The sequence below is a fragment of the Nomascus leucogenys genome, chromosome 4 (genome assembly GCF_006542625.1).
Source record: "Nomascus leucogenys isolate Asia chromosome 4, Asia_NLE_v1, whole genome shotgun sequence".
Taxonomy (NCBI): domain Eukaryota; kingdom Metazoa; phylum Chordata; class Mammalia; order Primates; family Hylobatidae; genus Nomascus; species Nomascus leucogenys.
In genome coordinates this window covers 146,702,648-146,722,287 of record NC_044384.1, presented here as the reverse complement: position 1 = coordinate 146,722,287, position 19,640 = coordinate 146,702,648, and the positions used below count along the sequence as shown (strand labels likewise).

The following is a 19,640-nucleotide window of genomic DNA, read 5'->3' as shown; positions in this document are numbered from 1 at the left end:
TTGACCCTGGGAGGTGGAGGTTACAGTGAGCTGGGATCGTGCCACTGCATTTCAGCATGGGTCATGGGTGACAGGGCGAGACTCTGTCTCAAAAAACAAAACAAAACAAAAAACCAAAAACCAAAAACCAACCAAACAAAAAACTATCAATGAAGAGAAGATTGACGCTTCCCTTCTGCAACACAGTCTGTCATTTCTATTTTAATGTTTCAATGAGAGGCATCTAAAAACTCGGCATAGCCAAAGAGGACGCTCAGGACCTGCCTGAATGAATAATTGTGTTTACACATAACTTTATAATCTTCCAACCTTTGGCTTCTATCCTATCCTAACAAAAATATATAACAACTGACATTGTTCCTAAGTGCCCTTTCATGGCAGGAACTGGGCTAAGTATTTTTATAGCAATGTAACAAATAGTTAAAGAAAACCCTATAAGGTAAATATTATCCCTGTTTTAGAATTTGTGAAAATGAGGCTCAATACCATTTTTTAAACATTTCTCCTTGGTTTAAAAAAAGAGGCAGTTGCAGTGATCTAAAAATATGTTGAAAGAGAGTCTGTAACTTGAATATTTTCAGGCAGAATCTGAATCTATGACTTCCATGCCTTCAAGATTAAGCATGTTTCACTGTGAAAACACACTCTCAAGAGCTCTCATTTCACTCCCCTGAATGATGGTCTTTGTCCAGCTCACCAGACAGGACGCTGGGGATCTGGTCTCATCATCAGCAGAGCCGTAACTCAGCAATCTGCCTGCTCCACGTCAGATCTCAGGGAACTTCGCAATCGTCCTTTGACTCATCTGGAGAGGCCTGGGGAAGCCGCTGCCTCCCCGTCTCCTACTCCAGCCGCTAATGACCACGGCCCTACAAGATTGCTTCTCCTGACTTTACGCTGTTATACCCTATGCACCTCAGTGTTCTGGGGCAAAATCCTTCACAGCCCCCTTAGTCGCTGTCCTGATATTTCACCAACACCACCACAATTCATACACACCCCACTGAACTTGAAGTTACAACCACATACCCAGAAGAAGAGACTCAGGGAAACAGACTCAGGAAAGAGACTCGCTGCTGTCTGTGGTGCTTGTCGCCTCTGACGTGCCTCATTTGACCCAAGCCACCAGACAGACATTTCTACTTTAACAACAATTCTTTTTTTTTTTTTTTTTTTTTTTTGAGACGGAGTGTCCCTCTGTCACCCAGGCTGGAGCGCAGTGGCGCGATCTTGGCTCACTACAACCTTCACATCCTGTGTTCTCTCCTGCCTCAGCCTCCTGAGTAGCTGGGATAACAGGCGTGTCACCATACACAGCTAATTTTTGTATTTTTTGTAGAGGTGGGATTTCACCATGTTGGCCAGGCTGGTCTCAAACTCCTGACTTCAAATGATCTGCCTGCCTTGGCCTCCCGAAGTGCTGGGATAACAGGCGTGAGCCAATGCACCTGGCCACAACAATTTCTGAGAATGAACTTTCCTGAGGCCCATGTGCCTTTTACTATAGGCGATTCTTAGGTCTCTGGACCCTCATATGCATGGCAAAAATATTATTAGGCATTAGTACTGTTTCTTTGGAAAAATGTTAATATTCTAATGGTCCTTTGATCTTTATATCCTAAAAAAATGCCATTCAATTATCAAAAGAGAAGGATTAAAAAAAGTGACCCTGTTTTTTTTGGGTAAGTAACTTGCATATGACTTCTTTATTATCCAAAGTAACATTAATATTATATTGGTAAACTCTTAGGAAGGTTTACAATATTAAAGTTCTTCTTAGTAATAATCAGGCATACGTTTATTCCAGATGTTGAATACAGACCAATACACAGAGATAAATAGATACAGTCACCCACACTGTGTCAGATAATTTGCTATAGTGAGTAAAACTGGTCACGAGTCAGTGAATCAATACTATTCATCAAATGTTTGTCACGACAACAGGCATAATATGTTCTGGGCATATAACCAAGCAGGAGACAAGGTCACTAATCGATGACATTATATTCTAGGAGAAAATGAAATATATATATGATAAATTTTTTTTTCAATTATTGTCAGATGTCCAAGAAATGATAAAATCTGAGTAATGTGGAATATAATGACTTTTGTTAAGAGTGCGGAGTAGGCTGACGATTGTGGGTGGGCTGACTTAGCTGGGTATTGATATTAGGACTTGATATTGAAATTGCTGGTCAAATTATGGGAGGAGGCAGCCGCCTGGAGATTTATTTATCCATTATACATATCGTTACTGAGCCCTACAATGTCCCCAGCACAGTTCTACAGTGAATAGAACACTAAAATCCCCACCCTTATTCCATGAGAGAGACAATAAACAAAATAATGTATACATATATGTAGTTATTAGGTAATAAAAATATATAAAGAGAAAAGTAAAACAGAAAGAGAATTCAAAAATGCGTGTATGTGTTGTTTGTTACAGTGTGTGTGTTGCATGTGTGTTAGGGTGGGTTATGTGCTGCATGTGTGTTTCGTGTGTGTTGAGTATAGATGTGTGTTGGGTGTCTTGAGTGTGTGTTGTGTTTCTTATTTTGTGTGTGTTGTGTGTTGGGTATGGGGTGTGTGTGTGTTGGGTATGTGTGTTGTGTTAGTGTGTGTGTGTTGCGTGTGTTGGGGTGTTACATGTTGTGTGTGTGTGTTGGGTATAGGTGTGTGTGCTGTGTGTGGTGTGGTGTGTATGTGTGTGTACATGCTGGAGAGGGGCTCACAGATCTCACCAACAAGGTGAGTGTGTCCACAGATGGGGTGGGGACCTTCGAAACCCAGGGAGGCCACAGCTGTGGCGTGGAGTCCAGGAAGGGCCAGGTCATGCTCAGGTGTCCACACCTCACTTCCTAGACATGGGCTTCCGGGAGCACAGCAGGATGGCTGAGCAGACAGACAGGGGTCACCCAGGCTGAGGATTTTCCCAAACTGACACCCAGAAGACTGATCATCAGCCCTGCCTGCTGCACACCAGGGAGTAACTGTGTCAGGCAGACAGCTGCACACATGAGTCTGGGGAAGAGGGCCAGGCCGAAAACACCGTTTGGGAAAGCATCTGCCTAGAGACAGTCTTTACGATCAGGAGGCAGGGTGAGATCCCCAGGTTCAGGCTGAGTGGAAGGCCAGGCCCGAGACTCCCCACCACGCAGAACTCAGGAGAAAAGGAAAGAGCCAGCCCTGGGCATGAGAGGGAGGCTGGGTGGCTGGACACAGCAGTGGAGGAGGTGCCCCACTGAACTGGTGGGGGCTTTAGAGGGAATGGAAGGGGAGAGCCTGGAGGAAGCAGGTGCCATTCTGCTTTGAAAGCAACACCAAAAAAGAAGTGGAAAGAGTGGTCCAAGCACAAGTAACAGAACATGCAGGGAGCCAGGGGAAAGTGGCAAGGAATGAGCCAGGACATAAAGCTATACCGGATCTAAAGATCACAGAAACCTGCTGGACTCACTCTGGGTGTGAGGGGAAATCGCAGAGCATTAGCACCATGTGTAGCTTGCCAGTTTGGAGTATGTCAAGAAAAGTAGCGAAAATTGTATCCTACCTGGGTTTTTAAAGATGATTAAGACATTAGCTGAAGACATGAAAGGGAATTTGGAAGAGAAAAAGTGACGGGGCAGAAAGAACATCACAACAGAATTGGAGGCCCTGTGTGTGTGTGTGTGTGTGTGTGTGTGTGTGAGTGTTCTGTGTTGTGTGGTTATTGAAGAAGTGTAGTGCAAGCATATTGCAGGAGCACAGGGGGACATATTTCCAAGGACCTTTAAGACACTGTCTGAAAACCAGGTTTGTCTTATAGATGCAATAAATGCTGGAAGACTTTGGAACATGGGCAAGGATATTAATCCATCTAAAATTACAGTGCTGCGATGCAGAATTTGCAAGGTAATGCCCTTTACCAAAAAACACTTAATTTCCCTAAAGAAATGCCAAGTAACCACAAAAAAAAAGAATTACTCAATGTGTCCTGTATGCTAAACCTCACTTTTATTAGGTAAACTCCAATTAATCCTCTTGATTGAATATTAATATAAAATCATGAGAAATACAAATCTGGCTTTATCTTATGATAATTAGAGTTTATCACAGATACAGAAGAGAACAGTAATATAATATTTGTTCATTGCTTTCCAGCAAATAAAAGAATAATATTATTTTGAAGGATGATAGTACTGGAGGAAAATGTTCATGCGTTTCACAAAAGCATCCAGAAAGGAAATTTAGGTTGAAATATGTTAAAAATAATTATTAGAAAAATTCTAGCAAATTGTATTTAAAAGTTAGTAAAACGGCAGTTTGGCTGGAAGGAAGGATGACAGCTAAACCCTAGCCTGAGGATATTCAATACATGATGAACTGGATTCAGATTATAAATCAACCAGCAAACACTTTTCCAACTTAAAATAGCATTTTTTTTTCATTTCACAGAAATTACCATTATATTTTTACAAGATATATTCATTGTACACATTTGATATTCTTCTAATTATGTTCTATCTTTGTAAGAACAAGACAAATCAGCCCTTCCAAAAAATACACTTGAAGATATGGGATAGTTTTTTCCAATGTCAGAAATGCGACTTGTGGAAGACCTACCATTTGTATATTTGTACACATGCAAAAAAAAAGCTGTTAAGATTTTCTTATGAGGGACAGGGAATGAGACATTTCTGACATATCAATTACCTTGAATTGTCACTTGAAGCCATGATTTTCCCAGATACATAGTGAACGTACCTTCTTTGGATGTCACATGGTTGATGTTATCCCACATGCCTTTCAAACGGACAGTTCAAACCATAAAATAGGCAATTTAGACAGGCACATCGCACTTCCTGCAAGTATTCTAATGTGCAGTGCTTGCAAAATACGGTGCTTTCCATCTCCAAAGCACTTCACTAATTACCCGATGTGTTCACCTTGGCTTATCTCTTTGACTTGTCATATACTTTCACCTATCTTCAAACATGACTTATTTTTCTTCTCTGACATAAACTACCATGGACTGCTTCTTCATATCTGTTCTCCATGAATATAACGTAAATGCAGTGAACCCAAGGGATGTGACCAAAGAAATGCTACACCAAATCAATACAATCATTTGGTGTAATTATCTAATTTAATCCAATTAGTGTGGTAATTAATTTGGACAGATCAGAAATAAAGTGAGCACTTTGAAAGATTCAGATGTCATCATTATATAACCCTGTTGCACATTAAAGCTCATCCATTTTGCAGATAAGACAACAGTCAGTAAGGGAAACCCAATTGTCCATTTTAATCCTTAAAGTGTAGGATCAAGTTATAAACTAGAGGTCAAAAATACGGAAAAAAGGTCAACAGGAGTTTGTAAAATGTATTTCTTCTACTCTTTATCATTTGAATTAAAATTTATTCCCATATTTTAAATTAACTTATTTCTATATTAGTGTAGCTCATTTGAACGCCCATGAAAATAGATTTATGAAAGAGAACACTTTATCAGTCCCTTTGCCTTCTATATATGGGCCACGTGGACTGCAGAGTTTGGGACTGTAGACTATACAGGCCCCAGGATCCAGTAGGTCATGGGTTCCGCTGAATGTGGTCATGTTCCTCTTCCATTGAGGGCAGAAGCAAGGCAGCAGCTTCTCCTAATGCCATGAATAATTGCAGGCCCAATATTGCTAGGTCATCAATAATCAGCAAAATCATCATTCAGTCTAAATTGGCTTTTTTTTTTTTTTTTGAAACTTTTCATTCAGTGAGGCTAAATTACCAAGTCTGGGCAAAACTGATTTCTCTCTGGAAAATGGAAGTCAGTTTCAATTTCATGATTCTGTAATTCTATAAGCACTCTAATGAAAGGACTTAACCTGAAAACATTTTTGGTTTTCTCCTTACACCTTTAAAATGTGTTTTAAATAAAACGAGGCTTAAGAGATGTGTACTTTTTCTGAAATCCCTTTGATCATCTGAGTTCATCTTGATATTTAATTCTCGGTCTCTTCATTACATTTATATCAAGGCTAACTAATTACCTTGCTGACTTAGTCTCCTTGTGTATAAAATGGAATTCTTTAATTGATAAGAAAGACTCAATGATTACTTTACTTTTTAAAGTTTCTGACTTTAGTTACTCACTAACAAAGACTTGATCATGTAAGATGATTTTATTACAACAATACAGCAGTTCCCCCTTCTGACTGCTGCTGGAATTGTTTTGACTGCGCGGGCGCCAAACATGAATAATTCATAATCCTCCAGAGGTTCAAAGATTTCCTCATCCAATTACATCGGAACAGAAAGTTATTTAGTTATTTTCTTTTACAAAAGTTGATGAAATTCATGTGTTGCATTGCACTTCTAAAAAGTAGTGATGGAAATGCTAAAATTTATATTTCTTTTTTTAGGTCTGCCATCATCTCTAGGTTGTTTCTCATTCACTATTTGAGGTAAAAGAACGGGCTCTCTAGTCATTAGGCCAAGTGAGTTTTTCCCCTTACTGAATCAATTATATTCTTTAATTGTATGCTGAAACCACTTGAAAAGCATTTTACTTCTACGGTTACAACTCAATTTAACCACCTGTAATCCAATCAGGCTATATATTGGTTTATGTATTTTAATAGATCCTTTTATCTGGTTATTTAAAAAATTATATTATGTAAACGACATGATGAATAATTGATGAATCATCTTGTTTTGCTTCTAGTTACCAGTGATGCTGTTCTCAAATGTATCTAGACAGCAATGCCCTTCACAGCAATATTTTCCATAGCACTTGAAAAGATATTTTAGCTCCTGCAGTGACAAAGACCTGTTTAGAAACTGCAAGCGTAATTTACTTACCTGACTGATGAAGCATTTTTTTATAATCTACTATATTTGTGCTACATGGAGATGGATCTTTGCTAAGAAAACAGGGTCTTTAACAATTGCAAAACTCCAAATTATTACATTTTATGATGGAGCAAGGTAGATTAGAGCAATTATCCTTCTTGTTTTATTAAGCCTTTATACTACTGTTAGAGGTTAATGGGGCTATTATTTTTCCCACTGTCAAAATCTGAGTTAAAGCAAGATCTACAGCACTTAGTGCTAGAAATCTGGCACACGTATTAGCAGGCATGCCTGTTTCTGCAGCAGTGTTAGAAATCACTCTGGTCTACTACCATTCAGACAAATCACACATTCCTGATACATCACTCATGTCCCTAAAAGCAAGATCTGATGACGAGAGGCATTTCTGGCAGTCTACTAACATGCCTGGTATTCCTTAACAATATTATTGTGAAGCAAAATGTGTTTCTCATAGATGAGTAAAGACGATCATGTTCATTACCAAAGATTATCCATATGCGGACTAATAGAGCAAAAATATATCTGTTTATCTGGAAAATTATGGCCTGATGAAAACGTCCATGGGAAAATGATTTCTGAAATAAAGTTTCTGAGCTTGAAACTACATAAACATCATTTGCAATTGATAGGATTAGGGGACAAGTCACAACTTCTGTTCTCTGGTATCCTGGGTTCTAAGTCAGGCATCCAGGCTGATGAAGGTCCTCACTCCATTCTCCTTTCCCTTCATCCCACCCTACTTGCACCCACATCCCACCTCAAGCTCTGGATCGAGTGAAACACTCTGCAGAAAGGCAGCATGCATTTCGCTGAAATTCTTCAAATGACCTTCCTAAGAGCAAGCATATCTCAGCCATTGACTCAGTAACAAATGAACTCCTTCAGCAGTGGGATGGAGGAAAATCAGTATATTACAGTGTGTTTTGTGACTGACTAGACCACACAATTTAGACTGACAATTAGTTTTTGTTACCAGGTACTATCACTTTGTGACAGAAACTTGAAAAATTTCTCATAATGTTCCTGTTTCCTTCCATGCAGTGGGTATCATGATTCTGAAACTAGTGTGTTTAATTGACATTGATGAATTATTTAATTATTTGTGCTTTTCTCCATATAACTCATAACATTTTGATAGTGGGCACAGTTTTCTCTTAGCCACTACCTAGCAAGTCTATAGATAAGACGTTTCAGCCACGGAGGAAGTCCTTTAAAGACGACTTGGTGGCGCCTCACACGGCCCTGCTTTCCTACGGCTTTGCATCCTCTATTTCTATGGATTTCCATATTTTCTGGGTGGATCTACTAATATTTTGAAATAAAGTGAATTTCCATTTTTACTCAATCATCAATAAATGTTGCTACCATTATGACAGCACTCTGTGTGACAAATATTTACCGGTGATCTGAAACACCACAAGACTGTCATTTCCCCTGGGGAAGGAACAGATGCTGACCATCTTTATGACAGCTGCTGGATGCTCCGCAGCGAGGGACCATTGAATGCGTGAGTGAAAATGTGAAATATAAAAATCTAATTGAAGAAAAACATGAGCACCCTCTTCCCACACAACACGCCATTCCATAACTACATCCCTGGGTTATATCCCATAACTACATCCCTGGGTTATATCCCATAACTACATCCCTTGGTTATTCAATTCACCAACACTTACTGAGCATCTGTTGTGTTCTTGGGAATCTTATAAATTCTTAGCAGAGATCAGAGAACAAAGTAGAAAATATGCCTGCCCTCCTAAGAATGATACAATGGGCTTTGGGGATGTGGGGGAAACAGTGGGAGAGGGGGCAAGGGATAACAGACAACAAATATGGTGGAGCGTATACTGCTCGGGTAATGGATGCACCAACATCTCACAAATCACCGTGAAAGAGCTTACTCATGTAACCATATACCACCTGTACCCCAATAACTTATGGAAAAATATGAAAAATAATTTTTTAAAAAAGAAAATATACCTGCCCTCATGGAGTTCACTTTATATTCTACTGGGAGATGTGAGAGAAATGAAATGAACAGGGTTACTTTATGTGTGTGTTTATGATACACACTCAAATAAACATACACGTATATGTATATATGATATGTTATAATAACTTAAAAAACAGAAAAACAGAGCAAGTATCAGAAGAAGATAGAAGCTGTGGATGCTCAAGTCAACAGCTATGCCACCCTGAATGCACCTCATCTCAGAACCTAAGCAGGGTCAGGCCTGGTTAGTACTTGGATGGGAGAAGTTGTGGATGCTCAAGATACATGATATTTAGGTAGGGTGATCAGTGACAGCTGCCACAGAAAGTGGATTTTAAGAAATGATGTGAGGAAGGCAGGATGTGATGTGGCTTCTTTGGGACATCACTTCAGGCTGAGGAGAGAGGAGAGCAAAGTCCCTGGGGTGGTTGCATGTCCAATGTCCTCAAGAAACAGTGCAGAAACCAAGAGGACCAGGATGCGAGGGTGGGAGGAAAGGAGGTCTTGGGTCTTCATGAGGAATGTGGACTATTCTGCCTGTGATGGGAAACGTTTGAGGGTCTGGAGCAGAGGAAGGATGTGCTTCTACTGATATTTCACTCAGATCCCTCTGGTTGCAGGGTGGGACTTTGTCAGGGCAGGGAGAGGCTGAGGATGACGTGATGATACGGGTGAGGGGCAGTGGTGGTTTGGAGGTAACAAAAAAGGCTTGGGATGTGTTGGGGGGCAGTCAGGGCTCACCAAGAGGCCAGAGAGAGGGGTGGTGTGAAGGTCGAGGGACTGAATGGTGGAAGTCACAGGCTTCTTCTGCGACAGGTAAGAGTGAGAGAGATGCCTGTTAGACACCAATGTGACTCCCAAGTAAGCTCGTGGATAGAAACTTCTGGCTGGTAGAAGAGAAAGGCAGGCCAAGCCCCATAATCTGCCTCAGTCCATTCTGGAATTGGATCATCTCGGGACAACTTTCCGAAGATGAACATGAGTGAGCTGATTTTCTTCTCTTTTATTTCTCATGGTAGCCCTATTCATGATAATTCATGGCTTCTCTTTTCCTTTCTCTCAGCTTCTACAGGTCCCAGAGAGACGACAGTTGCTGACGCCTGTCCCCGGGCTGAACTGAGCCTGTTGCTGGTGGTTACAATGCTAAACTCAGAGGCTGACATGAGGGCAAGAGACTCTTCAGGATATAGGAATAAACCTTATTTTTTTTTTAGCATATTGGAATTTAACGATTAAGAGAAGATTACCCACTACTATATTTTATTTGTTCATAAATTATTCCAAACTTAAGACAACTAAAACTATGAATATTATAATTATAAGTGGATAAATACCAGCGGACAATTATTTTCTGCAGTATATTTCGGAAAATGGTTCAACCAGTCAGGGTTTTTAAGAAAGACAATCCAAACATTCCACAGTTATAATTACATCATTAAGTGTATACAGTAATTGAGACACCACTTTAGCCTTCTAAAAACAGAGCTACAAGTTTTAAAATCTACCCTTCCAAATTATGGCAGAGCCACAAGAAAAGCCAGAGGGAGATGGAACCGCTGTATGTCATTATGAAGGACAAGATTCCATCAACTGCTTTTCATTAACTGAACTGTCTCTTTGGAAACTTGCGATGAATATCATTCTGTTTTGCCTCAGGTCTTTTTTTTTTTTTTTTTTTCCAGGGTGAGAAAACATTGATTGCCCAATGGAAACAAAGGGCAAGGAAGTGAACGTTTATGGTTGAATACAGGAGAATTACAGGGGCATTTATTTTATAATGTTGTGTTGTTATTTTTCCCAGGGGTATAAAGGCAATGCATTAGACTGCTCAATTTTCCACATTTGAAAAAAATCAGCTTTTTATTAAGTAATGGTTCTGGATTAACTGCCCCATCCTGCATGGCTATAAACTGTTTTAATTGCAAATGCTCCTCCATACACAGCATGTCCCATCAGCTCATGTGAGTGAGCTACAACAAATCAATATCGAATTGGTCAAGTCATTTGTCTTTAACTTTACATGGGGGAAAAATCTGTAGTTCAAAATAGCAACCAATGTTTTGCTTATCTTTCTTCCTGCAGATGTATATATTTTGGAGTTAGAAGGGCACCAACAGACTATCTACTTTAGTAATCCTCACATTGAGAGCTGCTAAAACTGGTTTCTGCCAAGGAGAATGCTCAGAAGAAGAGATGACAGGTGCTGTTACCATCATTAAAAAATAGAGTGTTGGCCAGGGGCGGTGGCTCATACCTGTAATCCCAGCACTTTGAGAGGCTGAGGCAGGCGGATCACCTGAGGTCAGGAGTTCAAGACCAGCTTTTCCAACATGGTGAAACCCCATATCTACTAAAAAATACAAAAATTAGCTGGGCATGGTGGTGCATGCCTGTAATCCCAGCTACTCAGGAGGCTGAGGCAGGAGAATCGCTTGAACCTGGGAGGTGGAGGTTGCAGTTAGCCAAGATTGCACCACACTCCAGCCTGGGTGACAGAACGAGACTCTGTCTCAACAAGAAACAAATGTATAGAGTATCAGTTTAATAATTTCTTTGATATTGAAATAATCTACTTTCAGAATAAAGAGCAGTTTACCATCACTCAGGGTGAGAAAGAAGATGGGGATGGGTGCTTGCTCAGTTTATTCCAGAAGCCCTTTTTGAGACATAATGTTGCCCATTTACATTGCATTTTTTCCAAGATTAAACTAATTCAAAATTTAGAGCATGTTATGCATCTAATTACAAAATACTTAGACATTTAAGATACTAATGACTATCTTAATATCTTTGGGTTTTTCTTCAAACATTATTGATTATAAGCTGGTGAAAAAGGAAATTCTAAATCTTCTCATTGTACACTTAATGTTGACAGTCGCCCTCACCACACAGAAGAGTTGAAATATCTCTAAAGACTCTAGTAGTGCTGCAATATGTGGTTAGGTTTTGTGCATGTTAGTGATGAAACGAATTGCAGGGGTTGAAAGCAAGGCTGTGTAAGGAAGCTGATGAACTTGGCTTCCCAAAGCAAAATTCACAAAAGACTCATCAGATTAGGAGGCATAAATGAAAGAACCTATAGGACTTTTGTTCCAAAGCACAGAGAGATTCTTTTCTGTCTTTTCATTCATTCATTCATTCATTCATTCATTCATTCATTCATCCATCCATCCATCCATCAGTAGATACTCGCTATGTACTGGTAGCTTGGGCTGTCAGGGAATGAGGCGGTTTGCTGTGTGATCTGTGGGTCATGGACGGGAAAACCCCAAACTCTCAAGGGGCTCATCTTGAACTAAAGGTACAATCAAAGTAGGTCCGGGAGAAAAATTCCAATGTCCTAGCAGGAAGAAGCAGAGGAAGAGAGGAGCCTGTGGGATGTACACGACTTCCAAACACAGGCACTTTGATCTTTCAAGTGAAACAAGCAGGAGTTTGTTTTAAATCTATGGCCAGGTATTACATACCTGTATAAACTTAACCCTCGGCTGGGCATGGTGGCTCATGGCTATAAACCTAGCACTTAAGGAGGCCAAGGCAGGAAGATCACCTGAGGTCAGGAGTTTGAGACCAGCCTGGCCAATGGTGAAACCCCGTCTCTACTGAAAATACAAAACATTAGTCGGCCATGGTGGCACACACCAGTAGTCCCCACTATTTGGGGGGCTGAGGCAGAAGAATCGCTTGAACCCGGGAGGTAGAGGTTTCAGTGAGCTGAGATCCTGCCACTGCACTCCAACCTGGGTGTCAGAGTGAAGCTCCATCTCAAAAAACAAAAACAAAAAACCTTAACTCTCTTAAGTCTTATAATTAGAGCAGTCCTCCATCACTGCAGCAGAAGGAAAAACCAGTCAGTTAGACAGTGAAGGCTGGTCCTCGGAGAAGCAGCCAGCCTGAAAAATCACAGCTACAGGCAAAAATAGAGCAGCCTGGGAAAACTCAGGCTTCACCTGCGCAGATGAGCAGGCAGGTTCCAGTAGAGAAGCAGGCTGCTCCTGGACAGAGGAGCAAGCAGGATTCAGCACAGAAACCTTCTGTTCTTTGTGTGATTAGCGAGCTCCCAGGAAAAAGTTTCCTCCCTTTTTCACGCATATACCCAGTGGGCTCCTTGGGAACTCACACAGGGAGGAGGTGGCTTCCCTAAAACAAATCCACAGTTAAACAAACAAGAGAAGCGGTGCTTTGTGCTTGCCTAGGGACATAACCACAGCTACATAAATAAGGGGTAGTTATGCAGACAGCTTTATAGATTAGAAAAGTTATTCAAACAGCTACAGAGATAAGAGGAATTTCTCAAAAAAGCATTTTAATTCAGCTGTAAAAGCGGCAACCCATTCGGGATCCCCTCTCCCTTGTGAAAATCTTTCTTCTCTTGCTTATTAAACATTCACTCCAACCTCACCCTTTGTGGGCACACCCCTTAATTTTCTTGGTCCTGAGACAACAAGCTGGGATAACACCTTAGACAACCAGACCACTGACCTTGATCTGTTTAATTATCAAATTGCAAGTTTCCTGAGGCCGTCAGGGAAATTCTCCCATTCCCTGCTATCATCTCTCTCTCTTCCTGCACTTCCTAAACTCTTGCTGATGCCCCAACAGTGAGCAGAGGTGAGGGTAATAATGAACAGGACTTTGGGTGGGTCTGATATAGTCAGACGGCATGGATTTCTTGCTTTGCCCAGTGTTTCCTTTCATTTTTACTTTTTAAACATCTAGAACTATGGGTAGAACTTGCCCTCTTGAATTCACCAAAACCTTGAACATTTTCTATCACCATGACAGGGTCCCATCAGGAAACAGATGTCATTTGGAGAAGAACCCAGTAAGGCAAGGCTACTTTCAAAGGCTCTGTTTACAAAAGGGTGAATCTGGGGACATCACCAGGGACAGGGCAGTGGCACGGGAAGGAGTCGCCACTGAGCTGTGGCTGCTTTCTAGGCTGGAGGCAACAAGGGGCAAAAGTTGGTGCTGAAATCTAGAGGGAGATGAACGCATAAGGTCACCCTTTGCAAAGAGCTGTGACCTCTGATTTTTGTGCCTTGGAGCAGAGACAGATTCAGGGGACGGCAGGAGGCAGCTCAGCCTCCCATCCAGGCCCTGGTGCTTCCCACGGGTAGAATACAGGAGCTGCTAGCAGGGTCCACCCCTGCCTGGCTTCAGTGAAGCCAGCACTGGATGAAAACTTCTTAACAGGGACAGCCTCACACTCTACAGGGAATAGATAATTCCCTGGCCGCTGCTGTCACTTCTTTTACTCCCAGAGGTGTCTTATGAAAAAGAACGATCATAAACAAACAAAAATGTCCAGCTTACAGAATAAAAAATACTCAGACGCAAGTAAACAGAGGGGGCTGTGGAACAGGAACTAACAGTGCCTGCAGACCCTGAGCTAGACATTTTCCATAAATCTTTTGTCATATCCGCAACAAAACCCTTAGTTGGGGAAACGATTATATCACTTCTGCGGGAGAGGTCTGTGGACTTAGATCTAATGTCTAGAATCTCAAGAGCCGTGGTCTCCCAGAGGAACCCAGGTCTTGGGGTGAAGCAGAAGCGGAGAGACTCAAGTTAATGGAATGGCTTGAAAACGAATGAGGCCTCCACTGAAGGCACCAGCACCTCACTCCCTGTAGACAGAAGATGAAATCCTCATGTCAGCAACAGGGATCTGGGCAGCCAGTGTCACCGTGGGTATCAAGAATGTAAAGCACTTTCACACTCAGTCTCCTACAGATGGCAAGGGATTCACGAGGTGCTGAAGAGGAAACAGGGCTCATGGTGGGAACGCCTAAGGCACGCAGCACGTGCTGAAACGTGGCCTGGCCTGTGCCTACCTCCCCTGCCGTTCGCCCCATGTGGTTCACTTCCCTCCATTTACTATGGAAGGCCCCTAAAGTGTACAGAATGCCCACTGCATGCCACACTCTGGAACAGGTAGTTTACACCCCTCTTGATTTACCTGAGTGACAACCCTATGGAAAGGATTACTATTTTATTAATAATTGTGTAAGCGATGACATTTGAACTTGAATAAGGCACATACTTGCACAGCTATAGAATCCTTGCATCTCTGGCTTCAAACCCTATGTCCTTTCATCGTGAAACAATTTCATTTTCTCTGTCATACCTTTCTCTGGAATGACACATTACCATTGATTACCTTCCTCGTCTTAGAAGGCTCACGGTTTCCATTCCTCATTTTCTCTAATGATTAATTCCCATGTCTGACAAATACTTTAATACTATTAAAAGAAAGGACAGAACGCTTTCTAATACCAAATGAGTCATTATACATATGTCAATTTGTGTTCAGATGAGCACAGAAGAGATATTCTCCTTATTACAAAAGAAAAAAAGCTCTGCCTAAATGTTATAGTAGCAGAAAAATCTGCTGCCCAATTGATCGGATATCCAACCTGATATTGATTTAATAGAAGAGTTTGGCCAGATATGTGGTTCTACATTGAACTTTAGATCATTTGTGCAGGGTTTTATCATAAAAATCATTTTCAAACTATTGTAAATACTATATCTCCCTCTACAGAACATTCTACACTAAAAGCTAACAATATCAAAATGTTAAAATTTTATTTTTAAAAAACCCTTTATTCCTTTGACCGTTTCTCAGACTTTTTTTCCCTTCAGTTTTCCCATCCTTTTCCAGTCTAATTTCATTAAAGGGTGACTGGCAGTGATTATTCTATAGAAAGTGCCATGCAAACATTTACAGATTGACTTTTATTTTTTTTTTTGGAAGTGGGAGAGACCTAAGACCAGAGGGGTGGTCAGAGTGTGGTGGCTCCTCCCTGCCTCTGAGGCCCAGGGGACAGGTTTATCTCTCTGTCCTCTCAACCTGCGCAAGACTGAGCACAGAGTATGGATTATTGTCACACAAGCAATTGTCAGGAAATCCTAAAGTGATGAAGATGTAGGTCAATCTATAGTGTCGTTGTCAAAAGATTTTGATTGTTTCCTCTATTAGTTTTAGCAGAATATTTGTTGCATATAAAACCTCATGCAGAAGCCTGCTCCAGCATGCAGATGTAAACAGAATTGGTTGACCCGAGGGTGTTCAGATATCCATCCCAGCCCTTCCACTAATTGCTAGGCAACGGAAAAACAACATCCACAGATGCAAAACACCAGGGACAGGCGCACCCACAGAGCAAGGCTAGAAACACCACATGAAAAGATTGCCAGGGAAGTGTAGAAAACACAATCCAATGGGTAGAAAGTCCGAGAAGACGCATGAGCAGAAAACGGCCCCTACCAGAAGCCAACCCACGTGGTATCTCAGTAGAGGGTACTCATCCCTCGTTTGTAAGAAAAGCAAACCCTCAGTGAAGCTGGTACCCAGTAACTGTTATGACATGTGTAAGTGCGTGGGGGAGCAAAACCAGTGGAGAGCTGACTGCACCTGCAGAGAAAGAAGGGTCTGCACAGTGAGTCTCCAAGAAGCACACAGGCTGCCGGCTTTCAGCTAAAGGACAAAGGGCCCTTCTGGCAGAGAATCACCATGACCCAGTCCAGGCATGGCCAGGGCTTCCTATGGCTGAGTGATGATGACGGGAATTGAGGAGAAGGCACCAAAATGGCAGGTGTGGCAGACACCTTCATTCCTCCAACAGCTATTGATCCGCGGTCTACCAGGTACTGGGCACGTGCAAATGTCATCAGCCAGACATCTCTGCAGATCTTGTTTTCTCTTTGGAAGGACGTAGACATTGCCCAAAAGCTACTTTACTCTCCACGCAGTGAATGGTCAATAACATTTTAATAGACAAAAGAGAAGAACCGACTTCTCTTTTCCAGAGATCAGTCTGGTCGGGTGTGTGTGGGGTGTGCTAGGACGGAGAAAGACTGGTATGAAAATGCCTGACCGGGTCACATTTACTTAAGAGAGACATCTGGAGGGTCCAGTCTCAGACAGTGATCAGGGCAGATGTCAGACATGGTTAGGAGTTAGAACCACCAGGACATTCCTCCCTAACAAAGTGAAGTTAGTGTATGTTCTTTCTCCCAGAAAATACTTTCGATTATAGAAAAGAAGGAAGAGAGAACGTGGGGAAGGCGGTGGGTGGGATCGCTTCTCCTTAACTCTCCATTCTCTCCTCCGCTCCCCCTTACAAGGGCATATCAATCCTCATATAGAAAGGAAAGGGACTCACAGACAGAGTTTTTGTGGCTTCCATCCTTGCTGGGCAGCATCTTGACTCCTCTTGACTTCAACTCAATCGCTTTTTTCACTGGAAGAAACAAAACCAAGCCATTAGCAGGTAAGACTTGGAGATCATAAAACAATGTTGTATCCACACAGCATTTCCAGTCGTAACTGCTTTCTATCAACCCCTGAAAATTGGAAATGTTCTAAGAGGTGAATGATATCAAGTCAATGAAGTCAAAGAGCTTGTAAATAATTAATCTGAGGCTATCAACCAGCAAGATCATATCTTACAATACCAGTCTCAGAAGCTAAAAATAATACATGCTGCCATTGACTTTACACATCCAATCATATTTACCACTAGGAGTGGCAGATTCCACAAATCATTATCATTCCCCAAAGTTTTCAGGCAGATCACTCACTTGATGTATCTATCCTGACTACAGAGTTGTCTAACTTTGCTATAATCATGAAAAAGTTTAGATAAAAATGGCAGTTGCTCATTCATGTATTCCTATATGCATTTACTCACTTACAGTTTAGCGAATCTGTATGGATGGGGAGCAAGTAGAGGAAAGGCATGCTCTACGTGCTATAAAGTGCTACACACCACCAGTCCCTCCAGACACTTTCCAGGCTGTGCAAAAGGCACAGAGCATCCTGGTTTCTAGAATCATAATTCTAAGAGTTAAATATGTTTCTTGATTTACTAAGTCCTGCATTAAACATTTTAAGAAGTTTCATTGTATTTTTATTGGTCATTTATGGAAAAAAATGGGGGATGCATCTTGTGATTACAGAATAAAAAATGTTATGATCTTCTAAGCAATCCCACACTTGGCTTTACTAAGTGCCCAGTGGAAACATTTCTGAGGTCCCCATATGAGACTGGACCTACGGCAGCTGCAAGCAGGCAGATCGGCCGCAAATCTTTGCTTACAAAATGGTGGCCCCATGTGCTAGGTAAGTTACTTGCCTCTTGGACTGTGACTCTATGTATAAATAGGTGTGAAGGTTAGTTTTATGTGTTAACCTGACTGCACCACAAGGTGCTCAGACATTGTGCCACAGGAGATTCTGGGTGTGTCTGTGAGAATGTCACAGATGATATTAACATTTGAATCAGCCGACTGAGGAAAGCAGATGACTCTCCCCAGTGTGGGTGGGCCTGGTACAATCAGATGAAGGCCCAAATAGAACAAAAGGCTGACCTGCCGCAGAGGAGGCAAGACTTCCTCCTGCCTGATGGGCTTTTAATTGGAGCAGCATTTTTTTTTTTCTGCCTTCTGAGTGGAGCTAAGACACTGGCTTTCCTCCTCTCCAGCTTGCTGACTCACCCCTTGCAGGTCTTCGGTCTTGTCAGCTTCATAATCATGTGAATCAGTTCCTTATAGAAAATCTGTGTGTGTGTGTGTGTGTGTGTGTACACATGCATGTAAGGAGATTCATATAGATACGAAGTATATACAGGAGACACTTGAAGCATACAAGGGTTGGGGCACCGACCACACCCCAACCACCACACACAGCTAAAAACATGAGTATATACTTTGGCTCCCCCAAAAACCTAACTGAAAATAGCCTACTGTTGACCAGATGCCTTACCAATAACATAAACAGTTACTTAAAATATAGACTCGTATCTACATATATTTTATGCATTCATGACACACCTTTTTGGATTTTTTTTTCGATATTTTTAGGCTATAAGAGTTGTCTGTAAGTTTTCTTAATTGTCACAAATTTCCAAAATATGCTTCAATATATTCATTGAACAGAATCTGAAGATAAGTGGATCCATGCAGTTTAAACCCATGTTGTTCAACAGTCAACTGTATAAATAAATATACACACACACAGGCACACACACATATGACCAACTGGCTTTTTTTCTCTGGAGAACTCTGACTAAATACAATGCCAGGATGCCAAGACTGTGTAAAGCTGGAGATGATCAATGCACCGTCTTTAGCATGATGTCCTGAGTCCAGCCAACTCAGTAACCGACTGTGTGTGGCAGTGATTGTTACTCTTTTCAAATCACTGACATTCAGAGGCCTGGGCTTAGGTGGACAATTGCCCTTTGGGACTGTCTTCCCTCACTGATGTCACTAAACACCTGCTCCTTCTCTGGTCTCCCTATGCTTAGCTCCTGGGTATTCTGACGCACCTGGAGACCATGCCTCTTGGGCTCTACCTCTCAGAGTCCCTGATCTCAAGTGTTGGCCTCTTTGCAGCGACATTGTACAGCATTTTTCACTTCAGGAAGCATCCTCCATCCTTCCAACAGCCAACTGAGATAGGAATTATGACGCCGCCTGCTCATATCAGGAAGCAAGGCTCACAGCTGCAGGTCTCAAAGTCCTGGCCTCAAGTGATCCTCCCGCCTTGGCCTCCCAAATTGCTAGGATTACAGGCATGAGCCACTGCGCCCGGCCTGCAAACAGCTTTTTAAAAGGCACACGGCCTGCAGACAGAAAGGAATCCTTCCCTCCACATTCCTTTGCAGATGCTGCTGCCCCTACTCCCTGTGGACATGAGGGAGGAAACCCCTCAGGTGAACGGTTCTCTTTGCATCTCTTCCCATTCTCTCTTAAATCCCATCAGCTGTAATTTCTCTGTTGCTAAATCTTT

General features: G+C 41.7%; 1 protein-coding gene across 1 annotated transcript in view; it reads right to left on the bottom strand.

Annotated features, from left to right (window-relative positions):
• CSMD1 (CUB and Sushi multiple domains 1) overlaps positions 1-19,640 on the bottom strand; it is a 2,090,842-nt gene that overhangs the window by 742,006 nt on the left and 1,329,196 nt on the right. Inside the window, exon 7 of the mRNA XM_003271406.4 lies at positions 17,011-17,088. Coding sequence (XP_003271454.2) covers positions 17,011-17,088 — 78 coding nt within the window. The remainder of the gene's footprint in view (positions 1-17,010; positions 17,089-19,640) is intronic.